The sequence below is a fragment of the Narcine bancroftii genome, chromosome 9 (genome assembly GCF_036971445.1).
Source record: "Narcine bancroftii isolate sNarBan1 chromosome 9, sNarBan1.hap1, whole genome shotgun sequence".
NCBI lineage: Eukaryota > Metazoa > Chordata > Chondrichthyes > Torpediniformes > Narcinidae > Narcine > Narcine bancroftii.
The window spans coordinates 5,206,754-5,232,701 of record NC_091477.1 but is presented as its reverse complement, the minus strand read 5'-3'; the positions used below and the strand labels follow the sequence as shown (position 1 = coordinate 5,232,701).

Genomic DNA, 25,948 nt, shown 5'->3' with positions numbered 1-25,948 from the left:
GATGTTGATAAGGGGTACATAGATTTAGAAAAAAGGTTTTACGAAGGCCCCCATGCTAAATCCATTCAGAGAGTCAAGAGATATCAGGTGCATGGAATCATAGCTGTGTAGATTCAGAATTGGCTTGCCTGCAGAAAGCAGAGTGCAGTAGTATATGACACCTATTCATCCTAGTAATCAGTAGCTAATCGAGTTCTGTAGTTATCTGTCGTTGTACCCGTGATCTTTGGGATGATTATAAATGACCTGTACATAGAAGTGGAAGGATGTTTCAGTAAGTTTGCAAATGAGACAAAGGTTGAAGGTGTCCTGGATAGTGCAGAAGTAAGACTCGCTGGTCTATCATACGCAAGATTCTGCTTCCTTCCTTTCTTGAAGAAAAACATTACCTTTGTCTTTCCCCAATCCTCCTGCATTTCTCCTATGGCCAGGGAGCACCGGAAATATCACCGCCAATGCTTGTCTCTCGCTTCTTGTAATAGCATGGTGTATATCACGTTCGGTATCAGGGACCGACCTACCGAATAATTGTTAAAGGTTTTAGCACTTCCTCTTTCTTAATCTCAATGTGCTTTAGCAAGAGCCTGTTCCACACTGATGCTGATCCCTCTTCTTGGTGAATACTGAAGCAAATATTCTTTTGGGTTCTCTCCTGCCTCTTCTGCCTGCAGGCACACGGTCTCCCTTATAGCCCAATTCGGTCCTACCTTTAATCTAATCATCCTTCTGTTCTTTACACACGTGTAGAACACCCAAGGCTTTTCTTTAATCCTATTTGTCACCGTCTTCTTATGCCCTCTTCTCCCGTTCCTAAGGCTTTTCTTCCTGGCTACGATATAATTCTTATGAGCCCATGAGACCTTTACTTCCTTGACCCATCTCTTTTGTTAACAAAAGCACCGTTTTCCTTTCATTATTTACATGCACCATTTATCCAGGACCCAGTTCAAATGGCCCCGAATCACTCTTCAGATTTCTTCTATGGATTTCTCCGAGAACATCTTCCCAATTTATCCCCAACTTCCTGCTTAATTCCATCGTAATTTGCCCTTCATCAGTTAAACATTTTCACAATTTGTTTACTCCCGACCATGTCCATGGCCATTCTAAAGGTTAAGGAGCTATTGTCAGTATCTCTGAAATGCTCACTCAGAGAGAGGTGCGTCACCTGATTAACTTTATTATCCAGTGATAGATCCAGTATGACCTCTCCTCCAGTTGGCTGTCCACCTAATGCGTCAAGAATACATATTGTGCATACTTGACAAACTCTACCTCGTCTGAATCTTTTGCACTGAGGATGAGCTAGTCAATATTTGGGAACTGGAAGTATCTCATAACAATAACCCTGTTATTCTTTTACAAAATCCCTGAATTTGCCTACTTATCTGCTTCCCAGTGTCCTAGTGGCTATTGAGAGGTCTATAGAGCTCCTAATAGAGTGATGCCTCCGTTCCTGTTGATAACGTCTAGCAACAACGACACAGTAGCTGATCCCTCCACAATGAACCGTTCAATTTTGGAATGTAGACGACCATAGCACCACATGTCGGAAACAATTTATTTCTAATGGCGTTTACATTTTGACGTTCGTTTGAGGAAATTACAACGCAATTAAAATATTCCTGCACATTTCCAACCAGATACCACAAGCAAATTGTCCAAACGCTCTTTACCAATCCCATGTGTAATAAAACAAGAAAATATGATTTGAAAATGCTGATTTGTTAATAACGATTTTCCTCTTGGATGATGCTTTTTATTTTGGTCCAGGGAGTATCAATATGCTAATTATGTCTGATCTTAGGAGGAATAAGATGTAAAAACATCATTTGTGTAAAGGACGTTTTCTCCGAATGAGCAGATTAATATTATTATGCCAATTTCTCCAGAAAAATAAAGATTTAAACTAAGAGGAGTTCATAATGAGCAGAAGCGTTAAGGATACTCTACAAGCAACGCCACATATTTGGTGAGGGTATGGAAGCAATGACACATGTAGTTTATAAAAAAAAACAATTTACACATCAAAACATGGTTTTGCGCGCAGAGAAAAAAAGTGCATCTCCGTGATAGAATGGGAAATGACGTGTGGAGGTGTCATAACGGTGCTGCCAAAGGGAGGCCTGGAGGTTTGTTGGGCTTCGTTAGTGAGAAGGGAAATGATGGACGTGGTTAAGCACAGCACAGTTTGGTTTGGGCAAATATGTGGTAAAAAGCGATTATTGGATTTAGCAGAAAAACCAGCATCTGTGGAATAAAAATAATTATTGCGGATGTGTGTTGCTATGAACACACTACAATTAGTTATATTTATTATTCTATAACACATCTAAAGAAAAATATATACAGAATAACCGCTCAATATATTTCCGTACTTTATATATCTAAACACCGATGCTTCTGCCAAATCCTCGTGTTTCCAAAAAAAAACAATGAAGATTTTCTTCTCTGTTTAAAATCATCTCACCTCAGGAACATAATACATTCCAGAAATCATCATTTCAGCGTTGTCACTCCCGGAAGATACGTTCATCGCGCAGTTATTTTCTGTAGATGGTCTCCACCGCTTCGGGACGATGAAATCTGTTTTGGAAGACTGCAATGTCGAACATGACTCGTAGCGGAATCTTTGCGAGAGCGGATCGCCCCCAAATACCTCAACATAGTTTGGTGCTATCTGAAGACTTCTACTGGCCTTCTGAATTCCATTCAAAGAATTTCTTGATTTAAAGCAACAGCACGTGCTCGGGTACTGTTGCTCGTACACCATACTATTCAAGTAAACTTTAACGGCAAGGATAATTACAATTAAGAGGAAAATGGTAGATATTATTCCCAAGGCAATAACCAACGAGAGACCCAGCTCAGGTCTGAACCTGCGATCTGACGAAGAAGTGCTGACACTGGATAATGTTTCACTATCCGTCCCAACCACAGATAATACTATTGTCATAGTGGCAGAGAGTGATGGAATTCCATTATCTTTTACTACAACCATCAGTCTTTGGTTAGAATTATCGTTGTTCAAAATTGGACGGATGGTCCAGATTTCGCCCGTGTCTGCGGAAATTGTAAAAAGGCTATGGCGGGTATCCTGAAAAATCTGATAAGTGAGTCGAGAGTTCTGTCCAGCGTCCGCATCAGTGGCTGATACCTTTAAAACCAAATATCCTGGTTCTGCAAACCTTGATATTATTTCTGTTGATGTTGATCTATATTCGGGTAATGGCTGTATAATCACGGGAGCGTTGTCATTCTGATCTAGGATCACAACATTGACGGAAGCGTTACTACTGAGTGCTGGTGTACCAGAGTCTTGCACTTGAACTTGTATCTGAAAGCTTTTCAGTTGTTCGTAGTCAAAAGCTCTCTGAGCATAAAGGACACCAGTGGCTGGATTAATCGAAACATAAGAGGTTATTGAGAAATTCCAAACTTGCGGCGACAGGATCGAAAATGTCAGTCGAGAGTTTTGTCCAACATCTGGATCAAAGGCAGTCAATGAAAGTATTGAAGCCCCAATGCCATTGTTTTCTTGAACATTTGCCGTGAATACGGGTCGGGAAAACTTTGGCGCATTGTCATTTATGTCTGAAACCCCTACGCGGATGCTTTTCTTACAAGTCAGAGGAGGGTCACCTGCATCCGTGCACCTTACAAAAATATCATAGCTGGCGGTATTTTCGCGATCTAACGCATGCTCTATGGCAATATTATAATAGTTTCTTATGGATGAAAATAGCTTAAAAGGCAGTTGCTTTGAAATTTGACAGTGTACCTGACCATTTTGCCCGGAGTCTCTGTCTTCTACGGTGAAAAGAGAAACAACAGTGCCAGGTGGTGCGTCCTCCGATACTGTAGTTAACGAAGACCCTAATGTCACCTCCGGCGGATTGTCATTCACATCAATAATTTCGACCAATACATCACAGTACTCGGGAACAGCGCCCGAACCCCTATCCATTGCTTGTACTTTTATTTCAAGGGCATTGTTTTCTTCATAGTCCAATTTCCCACCGAGTCTGATTTCACCAGTTTTGGAGTTCAGATGGAAGAGTTTTCTTGCTGTAGAAGAAATATGGCGACGGAAAGAATATATAATCTCTCCGTTGAGGCCATCATCCAGATCAGTGGCGTTCAATGTGATGACCAGTGTCCCTTTCGGTGCAGATTCCAACAGACTGACTCGGTAAGTGGGCTGAGAGAAAACAGGCGCGTTGTCGTTCACATCTTTCACTATAACTACAATCTGAACTGTTCCCGATCTAGGAGGCAAACCACCGTCCTTTGCTATCAGCGTTACGTTGTGTGTTGCCACCGTTTCTCTGTCCAAAGGCTTCTGCAGCAACAATACTGGCCGCCTTTCTTTCCCACTGCGCATTTGTATATCGAGAGTGAAATATTCGCTCGGCTGTAGCTGGTAGCTTTGCAACGAGTTACTACCAATGTCCGGGTCGTATGCGGGTTCAACGGGAAATTGCATTCCTGGTGTCGCCAACTCCACGATCTCAAGACGAAACGTGCTGTTTGGAAAACCGGGTGCATTGTCATTTACATCGAGAATCTCCACTTCAATTGGATACAAGCTCAGGGGGTTTTCAAATACAACGTTAAAAGATAAACTACAATCGAGATTCGACCCACAAATCAGTTCTCTGTCGATTCTTTCCTTCACAAATAAAATCCCATTTTCCAAATTTACGCCGAAATACTCCTTTCTTGGTCCGGGCGCTATCCGCAAATTGCGATCGGACAGTTGCTTTACATCTAAAGCTAAATCGGTAGCGATGTTCCCAACAAAAGCTCCCAGATGCAGCTCTTCAGGGACAGAATAACGAATCTGCCCAGACACAATACTCCACGGGGAGAACACACAGCACAACAAATAGCATTTTACCAACCAATATATTTTATATCTCATTTCCAGTGGAAGTCATTCCAGTGCTTTCAGGCCCAGATGGTATTGTTTTGTTATCCTTTTAACAGTACGTCGGCGTAATATAGAACAAAAGCTGTACAAAAAATACTCATGCCTATTGCGATTCTCCCGAATTATTTGATTCAAATTCTCCTGTTTTGGCTGTGTTGCGAGAGGAATCTTGCGCAAAACCCACCGAGCTGTTGGTCATCTAGTTTTCTCTCTGTCTGATCTTCAATAATGGCCGCTGAGTCCTGAAGGGGCTGTGCGGATCACTCATCACACCTCGCCTCCTGACTGGTGCAGAAACGCATTGATATTCGACCAATCAGGATTCTCCATGTTTTCTTAAAGCTACACTTACTTAAAGTTGAACAGAACTATTGTATTTATGGTTGTGCAATTGAAATATATTTCCGCCTGTTCTGGTTAATTTCAGCAGGTCCGAGTTCTTGCAATTTATATTCAAATTAATATATTAAGTCTTAAATTATGATAGACCCTTGTTGATTAAAGTAACACAAACATAAATAGCAACAATCGGCTCAACGTTTCAATTTTATTTATGATTATTTTGCTTCTCTAACCAACACCTTTTGCTTGTTCGTAGAGGATAAAGAATTTATCTTCATCATTCAAGAAGGTATTAGCTCTTGGTTTCATTAGATTAGAGGTACTCAATCTTTTTTTTCTATTCGCGTACCTTTTTTCACTCACATACCACCTTAAGGGATTACTTAAAGTGGTACGTGAGTAAAGAAAAATTGAAGATCACTGCCATAGGTGCTCTATGTTGAGTAACAATTTCCTTAATATGGTATGTGAGTGGAAAGGAAAAGCCTGAGGGCAACTGCAGAAAATATTCTATTTTTTTCGTGTTTACATGTTGAAATGTGCTAAATGTTAAAATATACATGACTTGTTACGTTACAAAGAACGTTAGAAAACGTTGTAAACCATATGGGGAGGCAGCATCTGTGGAAAGAAAGATCAGTGACATGCTTAAAGAACCCGCTGGAAAGAGGCATGTTTGTTGGAATACACCACGTTAATTTATGAAATCTCCACCACATCCTTTCACAACCTGAAAACGAGTACCAAACTAAAAGGGCATTCTTTGTGTCTTCTGACACAAACTTGACAAAAATTGGAAATAACCATTATCGAGAACAGAAAATTATCCAACCTTTTTTGAATTGCATGGTTAAAGTAACGTGCATTATAACCCAGGATGTCACTACTGATTATAAATTAAGACGATCCAGGGAGACAAACATGGGTAAAACAATAATATGTCATACCGTGGAAATTCAGCTGACTGTCCCCCTTCCTTACTCTCCAAAACATTTCCATCAGTAGGAAATAACGAATGGAGCAATTTCCAGTTGTTAAGACATACAATTTCAACAATATTTTTTAAAGGGAATACGTATCGAAGATAGGTATTCCCTTTATAAAACAACCCCATTAAATCCCGGGATCGCCTGGTCTCCATAAAACGCATTGTAGCATTTCCCTAGCGTTGTTTCAATAGTATCTATTAAATCTCTGCATCTATAACCTCGGTGGACCCAGTTAACAACTGCGTGACAACATATCAATATCCAAAATACCTTCGAACAGGACGTCGTTAGTATATTGTCATCTTGCCATAATCACAGTCAAATTCTCAGAGCTCACGACAAAAAAAAACGTTTGAGTGTGAGTGCACTGTCATGTTGCCTATGGGAGTTCAAGAACATCATAGAGTCATCGATCACGGGAACAGACCCCTTTGAAAACACCCCCCCCCCACCCACACGCATATACATACATTTCATTTTCAAGCACTCTGTCATCTTCTGCACTCTGACAACTCAAGTTAACAAATTCTCACGATCATCTTTCTCACGTGTTCGAGGTTCAATATCTACCATTCTCTCTTGTGTGTTGTTGAATCCCACCATAATATATGTGAAAAAATCTTTCCTTGTTTCCTTCTGAATCACACGGCCTTCACAAATTAAATATTGCCTGGTAAGAAGCTGATAATTCAGTTACTGGCAAGACATCCTACACAACCTTGTTTATGCTCATCAAATTTTGTATGCTTGAATCAGGTTTGCCCTCGGCTCCCTGGAGCACATATAAAACAAACCCAGCATCTTTGGTCTTTTCTTATATCTGAAGCTCATCGCCCAAGGCAATATCTAGTGCAGTGGTTCTCAAGCTTATTTTACCACACGTAAACCAACTTAAATAATCCCTTACAAACCACCGAGAACCTATGCCATCCTATGCCACTGATCCTATGCCATCGGTGGTCTTTGGTTAGTAAAGGATTCCTTAAAGTGATGTGTGTGTGGAAGAACAAGTTTGGGAATCACTGATCTAGTGCAAGTCTTTCGCATTTTTCCATTCTAATGACGTGATTTCAATCACCTGGTGACCATTTGTATCCTTCCGATTTTTATAAACATATAGAAGAACCTCCTTTGGTCCCATTCTTACTCATGAGAATGCCGTCTTCAGGGAGATTTGGATTTGTGCACCAAATCCATTTGAATTCCTGTATGAATTACCATTCATACAGTTTGTCCTACCCTTTCTTGTCCAGTAGAATGTAACTCTTCCGAGATTAAATTAGACTTGCCATTGTTATTTATCATTGATACCTTCTCAACAGCATGCATAGATGAACTACTGAACAATAAAAACAGAAGTTCAACTGGAAATGGTTTGACTAAAGAAGTATTTTAACAATCGTTTAATCAAGGTGACGAAAGAAATCTTAGAAATAACCGACCTAGCTATAACATACGGATTGGAATTAAATCCTAAAGTCTGTAATTGCTCTCTATGTATATTGTGAAGTGTATAAAGATTTCACCTCCCATAATCGTTCAAGTATGAATGCATTGAACATAGGAGTTTGTCATCTTGCACACCAGTAGAGAAACGAATGACACAGAGATTCGTTGTCATTCAATGCCATCACTTCCAATTGTATCTTCGGAAATCTACTTCTGTCATTAACAACATAATATGCATACCAAAGACATCCAGGCTATGCAACACAACATATAATGGTTACAAAAGATCAGTAGACATTATATGTAAGAGGCTGCTTAGTAGCAGCTCAATATTTTTCATGAACACCATGTAATATTTCAAAAATATTTCATGACCATCACAATGGTGTAATTCTAATCCAGTCAAGTATCACTACTCAATTTGTTTTTCAAGCAGCCTTAAGGCGATGGAAGCTATTGCAAACAATGCTGTCAAGAGACATGTTAATACACTTTGATTCCACCTCAACACAATCGCAGTTTAGTTTGTGTCTAAACTTGGAAATATTCTTATCTAAAACAAAAGGGAGAGTAACACTGGTCGATTGTACATGGTTTAAAACAGCCCTGCAAACGTACAATGAAAATTTCACTTTATGCAGATACAAATCTGACAAACATCAAATTTAATGCTTCTGCTCAGTTTGAACAACGCTGCATGTCTGGTTCTTCACTAAGTGACATAAAAACTGACATGAAAATATATCATTATTTGTCAAGCCTACCGGATACATATCCTTGGATGTTGCACCAACTTTATGTAACCATTACCAGAAGGGTTATGGCGGTTCAAGGGCTGACTCACCACAACTTGCTTAAGAGTCCTGAGAGATGAATGAAATGCCTTCCTTGACGGAGACACACACACACATCTCAGAAATGAACACAATAAAGGTATCATTCATTGTTGGAGATTGACAATACTGAAACAGTGTCAGTCTGGCAATTCTCAAAGCATTGCCTCGGTAATGTAAGTAATGATCATTTCATGAACGATTATACAATATTATGAATGTCGAATTTTACGGATGACCACAAGATGTTACTTTGCTTTCAGTCTTCTTCAGATAAGAAAGTAATTGGTGGCCACCGGCACCAAGTGAAATGTCAGAGTTTGCCACTAAAATGACGGAACAATTTTACTGTAGATAAGATAAATGGTGGCTGTGAACTTCGCCGGCATCATTAATAACAAACTCTCAAACTCTGCTGCTCTGTCATTGTTAAATGCATATTCTTTAAAGATAAAATTCATTACCTATCAGCTTTAACTGCACAAGCGCAATAGCGTTTATGGTTATAACACGAAGGCTTTCTGTGCCTTCGTTGTATCAAAATCAATGAGAAGTATAAAATCTGTATATTGTTAGAATATTCTCTGGCTGCTTGTTGCCCACCACGACTATCGACTATCGTACTACCGGCTTTAATACCTGTCATTTTTTAACGTTCCCATTCTAACATTAAACTTATGCCTTCTAGTAGTTGAAATCTTTGCCCTGAAAAGAGAGTATCTGTCCACTTATCCCGGGCTTTCATAACTCTGAAACTTCAACCTTCAGCTACCAACATATCAGAAAATGCAATCCAGGGTTGTCCTTTTATTTATTGGCTAATACTCTAATCCATGCAACGCCCTGGCAAATATCTTCTCCATTTCTCCAAAGCCTTAAAATCCCCTCACATCTCACCTCTTAAAGTACAAGATGTAACAATTGTCTGGACTAATTTCCATTGGCAATTTCTCCACATGGAAGGGCTCGTCTCCAATGGCAATAAAGGATGAGCTTAGAAATGAGATACAGATTTTCGCTTCCTCCTCCTTGATATCAACAGACCCTAGAATATTAGGATACCCAAGCGTCCATTCCACAATGTCTTTTGCCTTCTCCGATATACTGTTGGCATTGATACCAAAGAGGTCACACGCCGTCCGGGAGTGTTACTTTTACCTGCAGAAATGTCTCTCTCCAACTCTACTTAAAGAATGCCATAGCACTGCTTATTAACAGAATTGTTCTATATTGCTGTACACAGGTCTAGTGGTGCTACCACAGATATTATCATTGAGAGGCTATAACCCCAATTGAATGGGGGAAGGGTAGGGTTGAAGGGCTGAGTGGTCTTCTGCTGCTTCTTGCGTTCTTCTGAACAGTCGTGTTATGACACAGTAATATTATAGTGCGTGAATGAGTGGAGGTGAGGACACGTTAGATAGTAGCACTTATTCGGCAGCTCGGGGACATTATATCCTGCAAGATGAAAGGCCATTTAATCAGAAAATAGAACATTGTAGCATGCGATACAGAACAACGATGTTTGTACTTGCCTGATCTGGCCTGATCTAATGGAAAAACAAAATGGTGGTTGTCTGACATTTTTGAATTGAGATACGAGGTTGAAATGTGCAGACAGTAACGATGAGATACTATTCTACAAGGTTACATTGTGCGCCTTTAAAAGGAAGTTGCCCAAAGTTAAGGTTGAAGGTAGAGTGCTTAAATAAAGTGAAGGGAAACTGCAAGCATAGGGTCAACATGATGACTGAAATATCCTGCAAAGTGCTCACTCAATCAACATTTATCTTTAAAAATGTAGAAGATACTACATCGGGAGCAGCAAATGCACAGTGCCAGACTGGATGACAAACATGTCAATTGCCTTTTGATCCGTCAGAACTGTTCCAGTTGTGTGTGTTATCAATTGAACAACAGATGATAATGTCAGTAAGCGGAATTAAAAATACTTTTTAAAACTACGGCTATTAAAAAAAAACAACTTCTTGAATGACGATTACATGGTTACATAAAATCTTTGTCCCAGAACTATCACAATAAAAACAAATTTTGTTTGGAAAAAAAAATCTGTAACACAGAAAGAAGTCATGAAAAGCAATGCCAGATAACCACATTTTAAATTTTGCATTAGAGCAGGCTGCATTTTATATGTGAAAGCGCACCTGCAAAATAGGTCGGAGTTTCTCTCCCAGTAAACGCCAACTCCTCTGCTCAATATGGATGAAGACATTTCTTTTCTTCCCGATTTTCAATAATTGATGTTTTAGTTAGAGAGTCACAATGATTTACCTCTGGATCTGATTCATTCATATTGCGTGCATCCGTATAAAACCCGTGAGGATTTTCTTCTTTATCGAAAGGTAACTCACCCCAGGGACGCTGTGATTTTCAGAATTCACCATCACAGAACTATCTTTCCTGATCGATTCATTCAGCACACAGTTGTTGTCTGCAGAAGTTCTAAACCTGTTGTGAACAATAAAATCTCTCTTGGTCGACTGCAATGTCGAACATGACTCGTAGCGAAATCTTTGGGAGAGTGGATCACCCCCAAATACATCAACATAGTTGGGTGCTATCTGAAGACTTTTGCTGGCCTTCTGAATTCCATTCAAAGAATTTCTTGATTCAAAGCAACAACAAGTACTCAGGGATTGTTGCTCGTACACACCATTCCTGCTTGCGTAAACTTTAACGGCAAGGATAATTACAATTATGAGGAATGTGGCAGATATAATTCCCAAGGTAATAACCAATGAAAGACTCAGCTCAGGTCTGAAGCGGCGATCTGACGAAGAACTGATGACACTGGAGAACGTTTCACTGTTCGTCCCAACAACAGAAAATACTATCGTCACGGAGGCGGAGAGGGCTGGAATTCCATTATCTTTTACAACAACCACAAGCCTTTGAGTAGAGGCATCATTGCTTAAAATTGGACGGGCAGTCCAAATTTCTCCCGTGTCTGAGGAGATTGTGAAAAGGCTCTGGCGGGTATCCTGGAAAATCTGATAAGAGAGATGAGCATTCTGACCAGCGTCGGCATCCATGGCATTTACTTTGACAGCCAAATATCCTGGTTCTGCAAACCTGGATATTGTTTCTATTGCTGTGGACCCATATTCGGGTAAAGGCTGTGTAATCACTGGAGCGTTGTCATTCCGATCAAGGATCACAACATTGACGGAAACATTGCTGCTTCGTTCTGGCGCACCAGAATCTCGCACTTCAACATGAATCTGGAATGTTTTCAGATGCTCGTAGTCAAATACTCTCTGAGCATACAGGACACCAGTCGCTGAATTAATGGAGACATAAGAAGTTATTGAGGAATTCTTAATTTGAGATGGAAGGATAGAAAAGTTCAGACGAGCGTTTTGTCCAGCATCTGGATCGAAGGCAGTCACCGAAAATATAGAAGCCCCTATACCATTGTTTTCGTGAACATTTGCAGTGTATACGGGGCGGGTAAATGTCGGCGTGTTGTCATTTATGTCTGAAACCTCAACTCGGATAGTTTTTCTAGAAGTGAGTGATGGGTTCCCTGAATCCGTGCATATTATAGGAATATCGTATTTGGGGATCGTTTCGCGATCCAACAAATCCTGGATAACAATTTTGTAATAGTTTTTAATCGATGAATCCAACTTAAATGGCAAAAGCTTTGAGACTTGACAATGTACATCACCATTTTCTCCGGAGTCTCTGTCTTCTGCGCTAAATAAAGCCAGCACGGTGCCGAGTGGAGCGTTCTCAGGAACTGTACTTGTGGAAGACCGTAATGTCACCTCTGGTGGATTGTCATTAACATCAGTAATTTCGACCAGTACATCGCAGTACTCAGGGATAGCGCCAGGACCCTTATCTTTTGCTTGTATGTTAATCTCAATGGCAGTGTTTTCTTCATAATCCAAGTTCCCTTTGAGCCTGATTTCACCTGTTTTTGGATTTATAGCGAAAAGATTACGAGCTGTGGCAGAAATATGACTACTGAATGAGTACATTATCTCTCCATTGTCATCTTCATCCAGGTCAGTGGCGTTTAACCGGATGATTAAGGCACCTTTCGCTGCGTTTTCAAATAGACTAACCTTGTAAGTAGACTGAGAGAAAACAGGCGAGTTATCATTTACATCCTGCACTGTGATTATAATTTGAACCATTCCAGATCTCGGAGGCAAGCCGCCGTCCTTGGCTGTTAGCGTAATATTGTGGATAGATATGGATTCTCTATCCAAGGGTTTCTGTAACAACAACACTGGCCGCGTCCCCTTTCCTCTGCGCGTTTGTACGTTGAGAGTAAAATATTGGTTCGAAGGTAGCTGGTAGGTTTGCAAGGAGTTCGTTCCAATATCCGGATCTAGTGCGGGCTCAAGGGGAAATCGCATTCCCGGTGCCGCAGATTCCAAAATTTCAAGGCGAAACTGACTTTTTGGGAAAACGGGGGCATTATCATTTACATCGAGGATCTCCACTTCCACCTGGTAAAGGCTCAAAGGATTTTCAAGCACAGCATCAAAGGATAAGCGGCAATCTACATTCGATCCACAAAGCAGCTCCCTGTCAATTATTTCCTTCACAAATAAAATACCATTCTCCAGATTTACGTCGAAATACTGCTTTCTTGGTCCGGGCGCCACTCGGAAAACGCGGGCCGACAGCAGCTTAACGTCTAAATCTAAATCGGCAGCAATATTCCCAACAAAGGCTCCCAGTTGCTGCTCTTCAGGGACAGAATAACGAATCAGGCCAGATACAAGACTCAACGGGAAGAACACACAGCACAATGCCTGGCATTTTAGCAGCCAATATATTTTATATTTCATTTCTAGTAGAAGTCATTCCAATGGATTTAGGCCGAGACTGTCTCCATTGTCCTTCAACCCGTGAGTCGGCGTTAAATAAAAAAAATGTACTGTGCAAAAAACGCCCTTACCGCTTGCGAATCTCTCGAATTATTTCATTAAAATGCACGCATTTTGCCTTCAGTTGCGAAAAGATCCCTGCAAAAATCCCTTGGAGCTGGTGGCAATCCAGTTTTCTCTGTGTCTGATTTTGCGTGATGGTCGCTGTGTCCTGAAGGGGGCTGTGAGGATCACTCACCACATTTCAGATCCCGATTGGTTGAGGAACTCATTGATATTCGACCAATGAGCGTATCCCTTGTTTCTTAAAGCAAGGTCAACTTAAAATTACGCAGAAATGTATTTATTGTTGCACAATTAAAATTTATTTCAGCTGTGTGTTTGCGTGTGTGTGTGTGTGTGTGTGTGTGTGTGTGTGTGTGTGTGTGTGTGTGTGTGTGTGTGTGTGTATGTGTGTGTGCGTGTGTGTGTGTGTGTGTGTTTAATTTTTATTCGTGGTATTATGAACAGTGTTATGGGCAAATATATTTAATTAATATATTAAGGACGACAATAAACAAATTGTTAACTAGGAAAAAAAATAAATAGAAAAATAATACAGACCTCAGGCGTATAAACCTATTGTTAAACCACCTGTATATTCCTCCCTTATTTTCCAGCCTGATTAACTGTTGACTGTCACTCCAAGTTGGCAGGTCATCTTCATATATTCACGTAGAAATATAGAACAGAGAAAATAGAACATTATTGCACAGGGTATTTCGTTCGGCTGACGAAGGTTGTGCTAACCTATGTAAACATACTCACAGCAATGTAATCCTTCCCTTTAACGCTCTATTATACTTACATTCACATGCCAGCGAAGAGAATTTCAAACGTCCCCATTGTACGTGTCACACCAGCACCTCCGGCAATGTATTCCTAGCATCCCCCCCACCCCCCCCCCCCCCCCCCCGCTTTCTGTGTGAAAAAATGTCTGACATATCCCCTAAATTGTCACATTGGGAAAAAATGCTGGCCCGTCACAATCTTATATACTTCTATTTGGGTGCCTCTTATCCTTTGTCGCTCTAAAGAGAAAAGGTCTACCTCTGTCAACCAAGACATATTCCCCAATCCAGGCAACATACCAATAAATGTCCTCTGCACTGTCTCTAAAAACTCTTCTCTTACGAGACTAATAGAACTGAATACAATTCTGCGGATGTGGTATAACTAGAATTTAGTGAGCTGTAACATTACCTCACAGCTCTTGAACACAATCCCCCGACTAATGATGGCCTTTTAACCACCCGATAAGTCAAGTCGCAAGCTTGAAATATCTCTGGACCTGGACCCTTGTCGGTTGTCTTTCACATTGATGACATTCCAAGGAGCATCATTTTACACTTATTATGGTTGAATTCCATCTCTCACTTTTCCACCCAACACTGTATACGGACTATGCCCTGTCTTAACCTACGACAAGCCATTACACTATCCAGAACTCTTCCAACCTTCATATTATATGAAAACTTACTGACCGATTTCAGGGACCATGTGCAAAATTGCGCACCTCAAACGTGAGTGCTTATCCCATTTCGCTACTCTCTCTACACACATGACTTTGTGGCTAGACACAGTTCAAATCCCAACCATAAATTTGCTGATGACACAACAGTCGGCAATGAGAAAGCTTACAGGAGCGAAATAGATCAGCTAATTTACTGGTGCCTCAATAACCTTGCACTTAAGGTTAACAAAACTAAAGAATTGATTGTGGACTTCAGGAATAGGAAACCAGGAGAATACAAAGCAGTCCTTGTCGAGGGGTCAGCAGTGGAGAGGATAAGGAATTTCTAATGCCTAAGTTCTAACATCTCTGAATAACTATCCTGGAGCCATCATGTCGGCGCAATCATGACGAAGCCACAGCAACTGCTCTATTTCGTTCGGGGCTTGAGATTATTTTGTATCTCACCAAAGACTCTTGCAAATTTCTAAGTGTTTACCAGGGAGAACATTCTGACTATCTGGTATGGAGATGCTCATGCACAAAACCGGAAAAACTGGCCCAGGGCCATCATGGACATTAATTTTCACTCCACTAACGACGTCGTTAAGAGGCTGTGTCTCACGAAAGTAGCCCCTATCATCAAGGACCCACACCAGCCAGGCTTTTCACAGTGCTACCATCAGAAAGGAGGTACAGAAGCCCAAAGACGCACTCATAACGATACAAAAACAGCTTCATCCACATTCTCTACCAGATTTATTAACAGACAATTAATCTCTAGACACTACCTCCCTTTTTTTCTTTATTTCGTATTTACGGATTTGTAATTTTAAGCAATTTATCACCTGTAATTGTATAATACTGCTCCCGCTAAGTAACACATTACATGACACGTGTTAATGACAATACACATGATTCTGATTCGGGTTTTGAATTTCCGGCTCCTTTCATTTGTGACGCACCTTGTACAATCTTGTACAAACTCGACCTTCGCGGAGTCGGACAAATTGTGTCAGCATGTGTGCACGATTTAAACAAGTACATCAAAGAACTCAAGGACGTGCTGTTTCACTGAAAGATGACATGTCATCCGAGGGGATAAAGAAAACTACTAATTTGATGCAGCAGGGTATGGACATCAAAGCACTTGCTGTTTTTTTTTCCATTAAATGGACAGTTCCTTATGTGCTCACATTTAATTATTGCATGTTGCAGTAGAAAAGATTGAGTTAAGTTGCATATATTTTGAAAAAAAATAACATATTTAAGACGTGCGAACTGAAAGAAAAATATAAAGAAAACAAAAAGGTAAAGGCAAAAGTTCCATGATTGACATATAATACTACACTTAGAATGCATAATACATGAAATTCTTTAGATTTTGTCCACTATAAGATTGACAGAGAGTGGCCACTTTGTCCAGCGCCCCTCGCATCATCACAGAAATACATCACAGAAGCAGTTGTCTCTCATATTTCTACCCATTAAGATCAAAATGTATTGTTATTTCATATATTCTGTTCAAGAAAGAAGAGGGTGTATGGAATTTTCACCATATGCCAAAGAAGGTGATGATGGGGTAGAGGCCTGTGAGGGAAATGGATATAGATGGAAGCTTCACTTGCATTCACCATAAACTCAATGTCTTATCTAGTTCACGCAGACAGTATGTAGAAAATTTTATTCAACTGGACTAATATATCAGACAGTGACGATTTGACATTCATTTATTTGATAGAACACAGAACCCTATAGCACAGCAGAGGCTCTTCAACCCTCGATGCTGTGCCGACCTATTTACTCCTTACTTTAAACAAAGCAATAAACCCTCCATACCCATAACCATTGATTTTCCTTTCATCTATGTATCTATCTAAGAGTCTCGTAAGTGCCCTCAGTGTTTCAGCCTCCACCACCATTCTCCACAAGGCATTCCAGGCACCCACACACTCTGTGTAAAGAAAACTTAACCCTGATATCGCCCCTTCATTTTCTTTCCATATCTTTTTACCTATGACCTTCTGGTATTTGCTGATTCTACCCTGGGAAACAGGCGCTGGCTGTCCCCCTATCTATGCCTCTCATATCAAGTTTCCTCTCATCCTTTACTCTCCAAGGAGAAAAGTCCCAGCTCTGCCAACCTTGCCTCATAAGACTTGTTTTTCTTTACAGGCAATATCCTGGCAAATTTCCTCGGCCCCCAATCCAGAGCTTCCACATCCATCCTATAATGATGTGACCAGAAATGATAACAATATGATGTATAGTCTTACTGGAGATTTTTAGAATTGCAACATGACCTTTCTGCTCTTGAATTCAATTCTATATTAATGAATCCCAGCATCTCACAGGCCTTCTTAACTACCATATCAACCTGTGCAGTGACATTGAGGGATGTATGGATTTGAAACGCATGATCTCTCTGTTCATCCACTATATTAAGTAACTGACCATTAACCCTTTTCTCAGTGTTCTGGTGCGACCTTCCAAAGTGCATCACCTCACACTTATCCGAATTGAAATCCATCTGCAACATTTCTTCCCAATTGTACATCCTGTCTATGCTCTTGTATATGCTTCGAGAACCTTCAGCTCAATTCAAAACTCCTCCAACCTTCGCGTCATGGCTCTGTCATTGAGAGCGTGCGCTGCATAAAGTTCCTTGGCGTCAGTTTCAACGACGACCTCTCCTGGACCCTCAATCCTTCCTCATTAGTCAAGGACGTAGAGGAGGGCAAGGCTACGGCCACCATCCTAAAATAGTTCTATAAGCGCACATTGGAGTGTGTCCTGATGGGTGCATCACCGTGTGGTATAGTAGCTGCAAACCATTAGGTCGGAGGTCAATATGGAGTGTCATTGAAACTACGGAGATGATCACTGGAGTCTCCCTTACCTCTATACAAGTTATCTACTTTCGGCCCTGATAGGCTCCAAAATAATTTGCTGTTGGTGTTCTTACAGAACAGTCCACACGTCTACTTGATAATATAGGACATTAAACGTAAAGCTAAGAACAATTCAGACAATCACTGTTTTCCATCTACATTCAACCAGCAGCAAGTAGTAGAAAATATCAACGAATTGTTGTCTACGTTAATTTAATTTGGTTTCACAAGACCAACGTCCATTATATCTGTGGGTGGACTTAAAAATAAAATGTAGAAGTGACGTTAGGCTGAGTAGCCTTCATATCAAGGGATTCTACTGTAATCTGCCCGCCTACACATTCCCTGCAGCTTTTCACCACCTAGATCAGGTCAATCACTTGGAGAAATATTTTTAAATTACCCAATTGGGAGATAACACTCCTGTATGAGCAAAGCTGGGTACAATGTCTGATATATCCCCCACCCCTACCCCAACCCCGCCCCCTGCGACAAAATGATCAACTGCAGAAAGTTGCCAATGTCCATCTCTAAAAATTTGTAAAGACTGAATGGAGCAATTTTACAAAGACTGAATGGAGCAGTTAGCGCACAAGGGCACTCCAGGATTTAGTCCGCAGAAAGAACAATATGACAATGACATGGTGATTTGTTTTCAGACTTGTTAATGGATGACGAACTGTAGTCCTTCAGAGAAGAGCAATATTTAATCTTCTACATATTTACAACATTTAAATGTGCATCTACCTGAGAGAGCAGAAGTACAAATATTCTACCAATTCATTAAAAAATTGAGGCTTAATCGTGGGTAAAGTTCTCAGAACTCTATGAATAGTTAACGCATAGTATTGATGGAAGTAGAAGCGGAACGGTTTATCTTTGAGTGGCCTTAACGAGGTCATCCAAGGGACTGGAGCAGAAAACATGAATAGAAATTGCTATCAATGTTACTTGGACTTTGCGCAATCGGGAATAAGGAATATAGCCACACCAAAATAATTCTAAAAATATTACGCACAGTGACTGGCAGGCAGAAATTTCCATTCTGACGCTTCGACCATGATAAGGTGCCACTTATCTTAATGCCAGTGAGTGTTTACAGAAAGATTTCGAGAAAGAATTGAAATGGTGGAAAACCAAATTTAAGAAAAAGGAGCATGCTACATCCAGTCAGCAAGTCAGGCTGCATTTGTGTGAAAATAAATATTTAACGTTTCAATTGGAAAACTGCTTTTATGTTAATCTCAAATGAACTCTTCCGCCTGAGTCATGAACTCGGTATCTCTCCCTCCATGTGCACCCTTACCTACGGAAAATTTGTCACATTTTGTGTTTTTTTTTTAAAACTAGATTCTTATCCTTTGATTCGTAACGCCTTACCTCTATATTTACAGCCTTACGATTAATATCACAGTTCACTTCTCTGCTGTTTTCCTTCATAATGGACTCATTATGGGAGCAATTATTTTCCGAACACGACCTGTAAGTTTTCGGAGTGATGACATCTCTGTTCACCGACTGCAATGTTGAGCAGGATTCGTATCGGAAACGCTGGGAAAGCGGATCACCCCCAAATACCTCCACATAGTTCGGTGGTATCTGAAAACTTCTACTGGCCTTCTGAATTCCATCGAAAGAATTTCTTGTTTGAAGGCAGCAACAATCACCAATTAATGTGTGCCGGCATCCCAGGCTGCTCCTATCTCTGTGAAGTACAGAAGCAAGGATAATTAGAAGCACAAGGAAAATGCCAGAGATAATCCCCAAGGCGATTACCAAGGCAAGGTTCATATCAGGAGTGAAACCAACATCGCCAGAGAAGCTATTGCCACTGTTACTGTCCACCATCGATAATACTATAGTCAGGGTGGCGGAGAGTGGCGGAATTCCATTATCTTTTACCACAACCACCAACCTTTGTTTAAATGAATCTTTGCTCATAATCTGACGGATTGTCCATATTTCTCCAGTGTCTGGTGAAATAGTAAAAAGATTAGAATGGGTAGCATCAAAAATATGATAGGAGATGTGAGCATTCTCCCCAGAGTCCGCATCGGTGGCCGATACCTTGACCACCAAATATCCAGGCTCTGCAAACCGAGATATTGTTTCTGTTGCCGTTGACCCATATTCCGGCAAAGGATTTAAGATAACTGGGGCATTGTCATTCTGGTCGAGGATAACGACATCCACTGTAACGTTACTGGTTAGAGGCGGTACTCCAGAATCCCGCACCTGAACCTGAATTTGAAAGTTTTTAAATTGTTCATAGTCAAAAGGCATCTGAGCAAATATTTCGCCACTTTGTGAATTAATGGAGACAAATGTGAGGATTGAGGTGCCCTGGAACTCCGCCGGCATTATAGAGAAAAATAATCGAGCGTTCTGTCCTACATCTGGATCAAAGGCTGGTACTGATATTATAAAATCCCCAATTATATTATTCTCCTTAACCCTCGCTGTATACACAGGCTCGTGAAATCGTGGTGGGTTGTCGTTTACATCCGACACTTCTACCCGAATTGTTTTCTTGGATGTGAGTGGAGGGTTACCTGCATCAGTGCAAGTTATGGTGACATCATAACTGGAGATATTTTCGCGATCCAATGGGTGATTAATGAGCAGTTTATAGTAATTCTTTGTTGAATCAAGATCAAAGGTTGGTTGATTCGAAGTTTGACATTGTACCTCTCCATTTTGTTCCGAGTCTTTATCTGTTGCCGCAAATAAAGCCACGACTGTCCCAATGGGGGCGTCTTCCGCAACAGCATTTGAGAGCGATCGTAACTCCACTTCAGGTGCGTTATCATTCACATCAACGATGTCCACCAAAACATCACAATGTTCGGGTATTGCTCCAGATCCCTTGTCCATTGCCTGGATATTAATCTCAAAGGCACGGCTTTCTTCGTAATCCAAAGATCCTTTAACTCTGATTTCACCATTTTTGGAATTCACATCAAATAATTCGCGCACTTCCGTGGAACTATGGCCACTGAAGGAGTACGTTATTTCTCCGTTTGGACCGTCGTCCAAGTCAGTGGCGTTCAATCTGATAATCAGCGTTCCTTGGGGTGCAGATTCCAGTAAAGACACCCTATATACCGACTGAGGGAAAACAGGTGTGTTGTCGTTTACATCTTTCACAGTGATGGCTACCTGAACCGTGCCCGACCTCACTGGAACACCACCGTCCTTCGCTATTACCTTTAATATGTGCTTTGATTTAATTTCTCTGTCCAAGGCTCTTTGCAACACCAACACTGGCAACATACCTTTCCCACTGCGTAGTTGTACATCTAGAGTAAAATGTTCATTCGGAAGGAGCTCATATGTTTGCAACGAGTTAATCCCAATGTCCGGATCGTGGGCGGATTCGAGAGTAAAGCGCGTCCCCGTCGCCGCAAACTCAGATATTTCAAGACGTATCTGGCTCTTCTGGAAACTGGGTGGGTTGTCATTTATATCGCTAATCTCTACCTCCACGTCGTACAGGCTCAATGGGTTTTCCACCACCACATCCAGGGATAAAACACAACCGTGTTTCGGCCCACAAAGCTCCTCTCTGTCAATCTTTTCCTTCACAAATAAATTACCACTCTTCAAATTTATGTCTACGTACTGTCTGCTCGATCCAGATGCAATTCGTAAACTGCGAGCGGGCAGTTGTTTCACATTGAAACCTAAATCGGCAGCAATATTCCCAACAATGGAGCCTGCTTGCAGTTCTTCAGGAATTGAATATCGAATCTGTCCAAAACATGGGGAAAGCACAAAATAGAATAGTTTGTATTTCAGCAAAAAATATATGTTATTCCTCATTTCAAGTCCAACCCCTTCTTAAAACGTCAGTAAAAGACCGTACTAGGCATTATCCTTTTCACGGTTCTTTAGATTCTTGTTTCACCGGCGTGTGGAACACGTCTCCCTTCTGCGAACCGTTTGACTTATTTCATTTGTGTGTGCATTTTGCGCCAAATTCTTCGACAATTGCGGCAAGGTCAGTGCACAAAACCGACGGAACTGCTCGCTCTCTTCTTTCATTGTCCTTCTGAGTGTATGTAATGATGGCTGGGGAGTGGAAGGGGCCGTCCAGATCACCAGTTCCATTCCAGTTTCCGATTGGTGAATGCAGGCACAGTGGACGTCGGCCAATCAGCAAACTCTTCACTTCTTAAAGCTGCAGCGTCAAGGTCTGACTTAGCAGTTACATTTAATGAATGCACAATAATAAATATAAATTAAGCGTCACTTTCATTATTAATGACTTTTTTGAGCAGTAAAACGATTGGTCAGAATTGTTTTGTATTCATTGTTGTAATTAATTTTTTTAGGTTATAAATCTAAACAAAATTGCTGCAAAATCACAAGGAGCTAATCTGGCCATTTCAGCTTCACTTCCAACCTGAGTACAATTTTTCTTCCCTGAGATGTTGCTCACTTTCATGTCTTGTCGTTTTCTAATCACGAACAATTCAAGTATATAAACATCTCCTTTTCTCGTGAACGTAATCGATCAGATCAAAGACAAAGTGAATTCATCATATTTCAAACGGGTAACCAGCTAGATCCCGTTATTCATGTGCTATTGACTCCGCGACCTTGACGTAATAAGGAAAAACATTCAAATGATGCTTTGACGTCTGGGGATTTTGTTTGTATTCAGTCTTGCAAAATATACCATTTTTTTCCCTAAATTCTTCCATAGCTGTTATCATTTCCAACATTTATGCGGCGATATCGTTCCTTCGTGTAAAATCTCATGATGATATAATCATACAATATTCAGAAATATGTCACGGTATTATAAAATTCTCCAAACGTTACCCATGCATATATCTTCATTTGAGGATCTACAAATCACATTCAGACGGAGCATAAGATGATTTTTTTTTTAACGTCGACAGATCTGGAGAATCAATACCTCAGTGGAGTTTTTATTTTGCGAAATGGGTGGATGTTTCCAAGATATCCTCCAAATTTTCGTCCACATCTGGTTGTTCTTTATGTTGATAACAGGGGGTCTGGTGTAGCTTCTACAAAAACACAACAGTTTACATTTAATTACATGCAGGGTTATAGCTAAAACTATATTTTTTTTATTTTCTACCGATTAATTGCACTTACCTCAGCTAAATAGTTGCCCTTTCAATACTCTGTTAATGCTCACGTCGTCTCCCTGACCATAGAAACATGGCGAAGAGTTATGAAATAAGAAAAGACTTCTGGATAATTTAAGTGGAGAATATATCTTTGCCTTCTGATGCAAGTCTAAACTTTCTGGAATTTTGCATCCAAGGATAAAGGCTAGACTATCAGCAATGCCAGTTAAAGCGGGGGTATGTAATGCAAGTGAAGTGTAGTCATGCAGGTTTTATGAATTTTATGAGTGGGTATCGTTAAGGTCAAAATGTTTCCTTTCACGCTCGAAGCTTTGTTCTTGTTTTGGTTGGGGGAGCCCTGTTCTGGAAATGGTTAGATGAAATGAAGTACAAATTGTAAAGTTTATATTTTGACATCTTCGGTGAAATCTGTAGAGTTCAGTGAACCAATCAGAACTCCGTGTTTTGGGAATTATTTTTTATGGCATGTACATTTTTGAAATTTTGTAGACAACTATAGAGCCATAGAACACTACAGTACAGAAGCAAGCCGCTTGTATGTGCCGAATCATTTTTGTTTTGCCTAGTCCCACTTTTCTTCATGCAATCCATAGGACTCCCTACCTCTTTCATCCGTATACCTGTCCACATTCTTCTTAAATGTTAAAATCGAGCCCGCAGTCATCACTTCAACTCCACACTCCCACCACTCCCTGTGTGAAGAAGTTCCACCTCAAGTCCCACCTAATCTTTTCTGCTTTCACTCTTAACCCATGTTCTCTGGTTGGAAATTCATTTACCCTCAGTGTAAAAACACCTTTCTACATTCACTCTTTCTATACCCATCATGAGTTAAATACCTCTCCTCATTCTTCTAAGCTCCTGGGAATAAAGTCCTAACCTATTTAACCTACCCCTGAAACTGAGTTCCTGAAGTATGAGCAACAACCTAATAAAATCTCTCTGCAACATTTCTATCTTGTTGATATCTTTCCTGTAGTTAGGTGACCATAACTGCACACGATGCTCCAAATTTAGCCTAATAGATCTTTAGACACATACAACTTTTCCATATTTTTTTCCAGATCATATATGAAATACTTTGATTTATGAAGGTTAATATACCAAAAACGCACTTTACAACCAGTGATGCCATTTTCAGGGAATTATGTATATATATTCCCAGGTCCCACTGTTCTACCACACTCCTCAGTGCCCTACCATTCGCTGTGAACATCCTTTCTTTGTTTGTTCTTCCAAAATGCAACACCTCACACTTGTTTGCATTAGTCCATCAGCCATTTCTTAGCCAATATTTTCAGCTGGTTGAGATCCACCTGTAAGCTTTGAAAACCTTCTTCACTGTCCAAAACGCCTCCAATATTAGTGTCATCTGCAAATGTTCTGATCCAATTTACCACATTATCATTCAGATCATTGATATAGATGATAACCACAATGGTCTCATCACCAATCCTTGTGGCACACCACTAATTACAGGCATCCAGTCTGAGAAGCAATGGCTCTCTGGCTTCTCCCGTCCAGCCATTGCCAAATCCAGTTGACTGCTTCAGCATGCATATCTAGCGTCAGAGCCTTCCTAACTAACCTCCCATGTGAAACTTTGTCAAAGGCTTTACTAAAGACCATGTACACAACATACAGACCCTTTCTTTCATCAACTTTCCTGATAACCTCCTCGAAAGACTCTACAAGATTGGTTAAACACGACTTAAAATACCGTTTTGATTATCCTTAATCAGTTTCTGCGTATCCAAATAATTGAATATCTGATATATATATATATATATATATACACCTAATAATTTACCTACCACTGACGTCAGATTCACCGGCTGATAATTTCCACGGTTACTTTTGCAAACATTTTTAAATAATGGAACAATGTAATCTACCCTCAAATTCTCTAGCATTATACCCGTGGCTAAGGTAATTTCAAATATTTTGGCCAGAGCCCCTGCAATTTCTGCACTAGCCTCGCTCAAGGTACGAGAAAAAATCATATCGGGCTCTAAAGATTTATCCACCCTTATTTGCTTTAATATAGAGAACACCTCATCCTCTTTAATCTCTATAGCTTCCATGACCACACTGGTTTTTTCCCCCTTACTTTCCATGACTCTGTGCCTATTTCCAAGTGAATACTGATGCAAACTATTTTTAAGGTTTCCCCATCTTTTTTAGCTCCATACAAAGCCGACCACTCTGATCTTCAGGGGGACTAATTTTCTCCCTCACTATCCTTTTTCTCTTAATATACCCTAGGAAACCCTAAGGATTTTTCTTCATATTGTCTGCCATTGCAAGCTCATGGGTTTTTGTTTTTGTTTTTCTGATTTCTTTATTGAGAATTTCTTCCATTTTTAAATATTCCTCAGCCTGCTACTCACAACACTCTTCTTCAGAACCAGATTTCAAATATCCTTCGAAAACTAAGGTTCCTTATGCCTTCTAAACTTGTCTTTAATCCAGACAGGAACATTCAAACACTGTACTCACAAAATTTCATATTTGAAGGTCCTCCACTTACCTAGGACATCCTTGCCTGAAAACAATTTATCCCAATCCACGCACTTTAGATCCTTTCTCATTTTCTCCAATATCAACCCAAGGCCTCGACCTATTTTTCTCCATAATTAACTTTAAACTAATGGATTATTATCACTGGACCCAAACTGTACCCCTACACATACTTGTGTTAACTGTCTTGTCTCGTTGCCTAAAAGGCGATCCAGTATTGCACTCTCTCGAGTTGGTCCCTCTTTTTATGGATTTAGAAACATTTCCTGAACACATGTGACAAACTCCAAACTATCCAGCCCTTCTGTAGTATTGAAGTCCCAGTCAATTTGTGGAAAATTACTATCCCCTACTATCACACGTTTATGTTTCCTGCAACTGTCTTCTATCTATCTACAGATCTGCTCCTCCATTTCTCGTTAACTATTGGGCGGTCTATAATATAACCCCATGAGTCCAGTCATACCTTTCACGTTCCTTAATTCCACCCATATAACCTCAGTAGAAG

At 40.4% G+C, this 25,948-nt stretch overlaps 2 protein-coding genes and 1 pseudogene across 2 annotated transcripts in view; all 3 read right to left on the bottom strand.

Moving 5' to 3' along the window:
* Positions 1 to 5,152, bottom strand: part of LOC138743156 (protocadherin gamma-A11-like) — a 149,493-nt gene extending 144,341 nt beyond the window's left edge. Inside the window, exon 1 of the mRNA XM_069898055.1 lies at positions 2,471 to 5,152. Coding sequence (XP_069754156.1) covers positions 2,471 to 4,924 — 2,454 coding nt within the window. The 5' untranslated portion in view covers positions 4,925 to 5,152. The remainder of the gene's footprint in view (positions 1 to 2,470) is intronic.
* A 5,620-nt stretch (positions 5,153 to 10,772) lies between these two features.
* Positions 10,773 to 13,375, bottom strand: LOC138743517 (protocadherin-10 pseudogene; annotated as a pseudogene).
* Positions 13,376 to 19,117: 5,742 nt separating this feature from the next.
* LOC138743515 (protocadherin-10-like) lies at positions 19,118 to 21,619 on the bottom strand. The gene has a single exon (XM_069899011.1). The coding sequence runs from the start codon at positions 21,617 to 21,619 to the stop codon at positions 19,118 to 19,120; it is 2,502 nt and encodes an 833-aa protein (XP_069755112.1).
* Between the last annotated feature and the right edge of the window lie 4,329 nt (positions 21,620 to 25,948).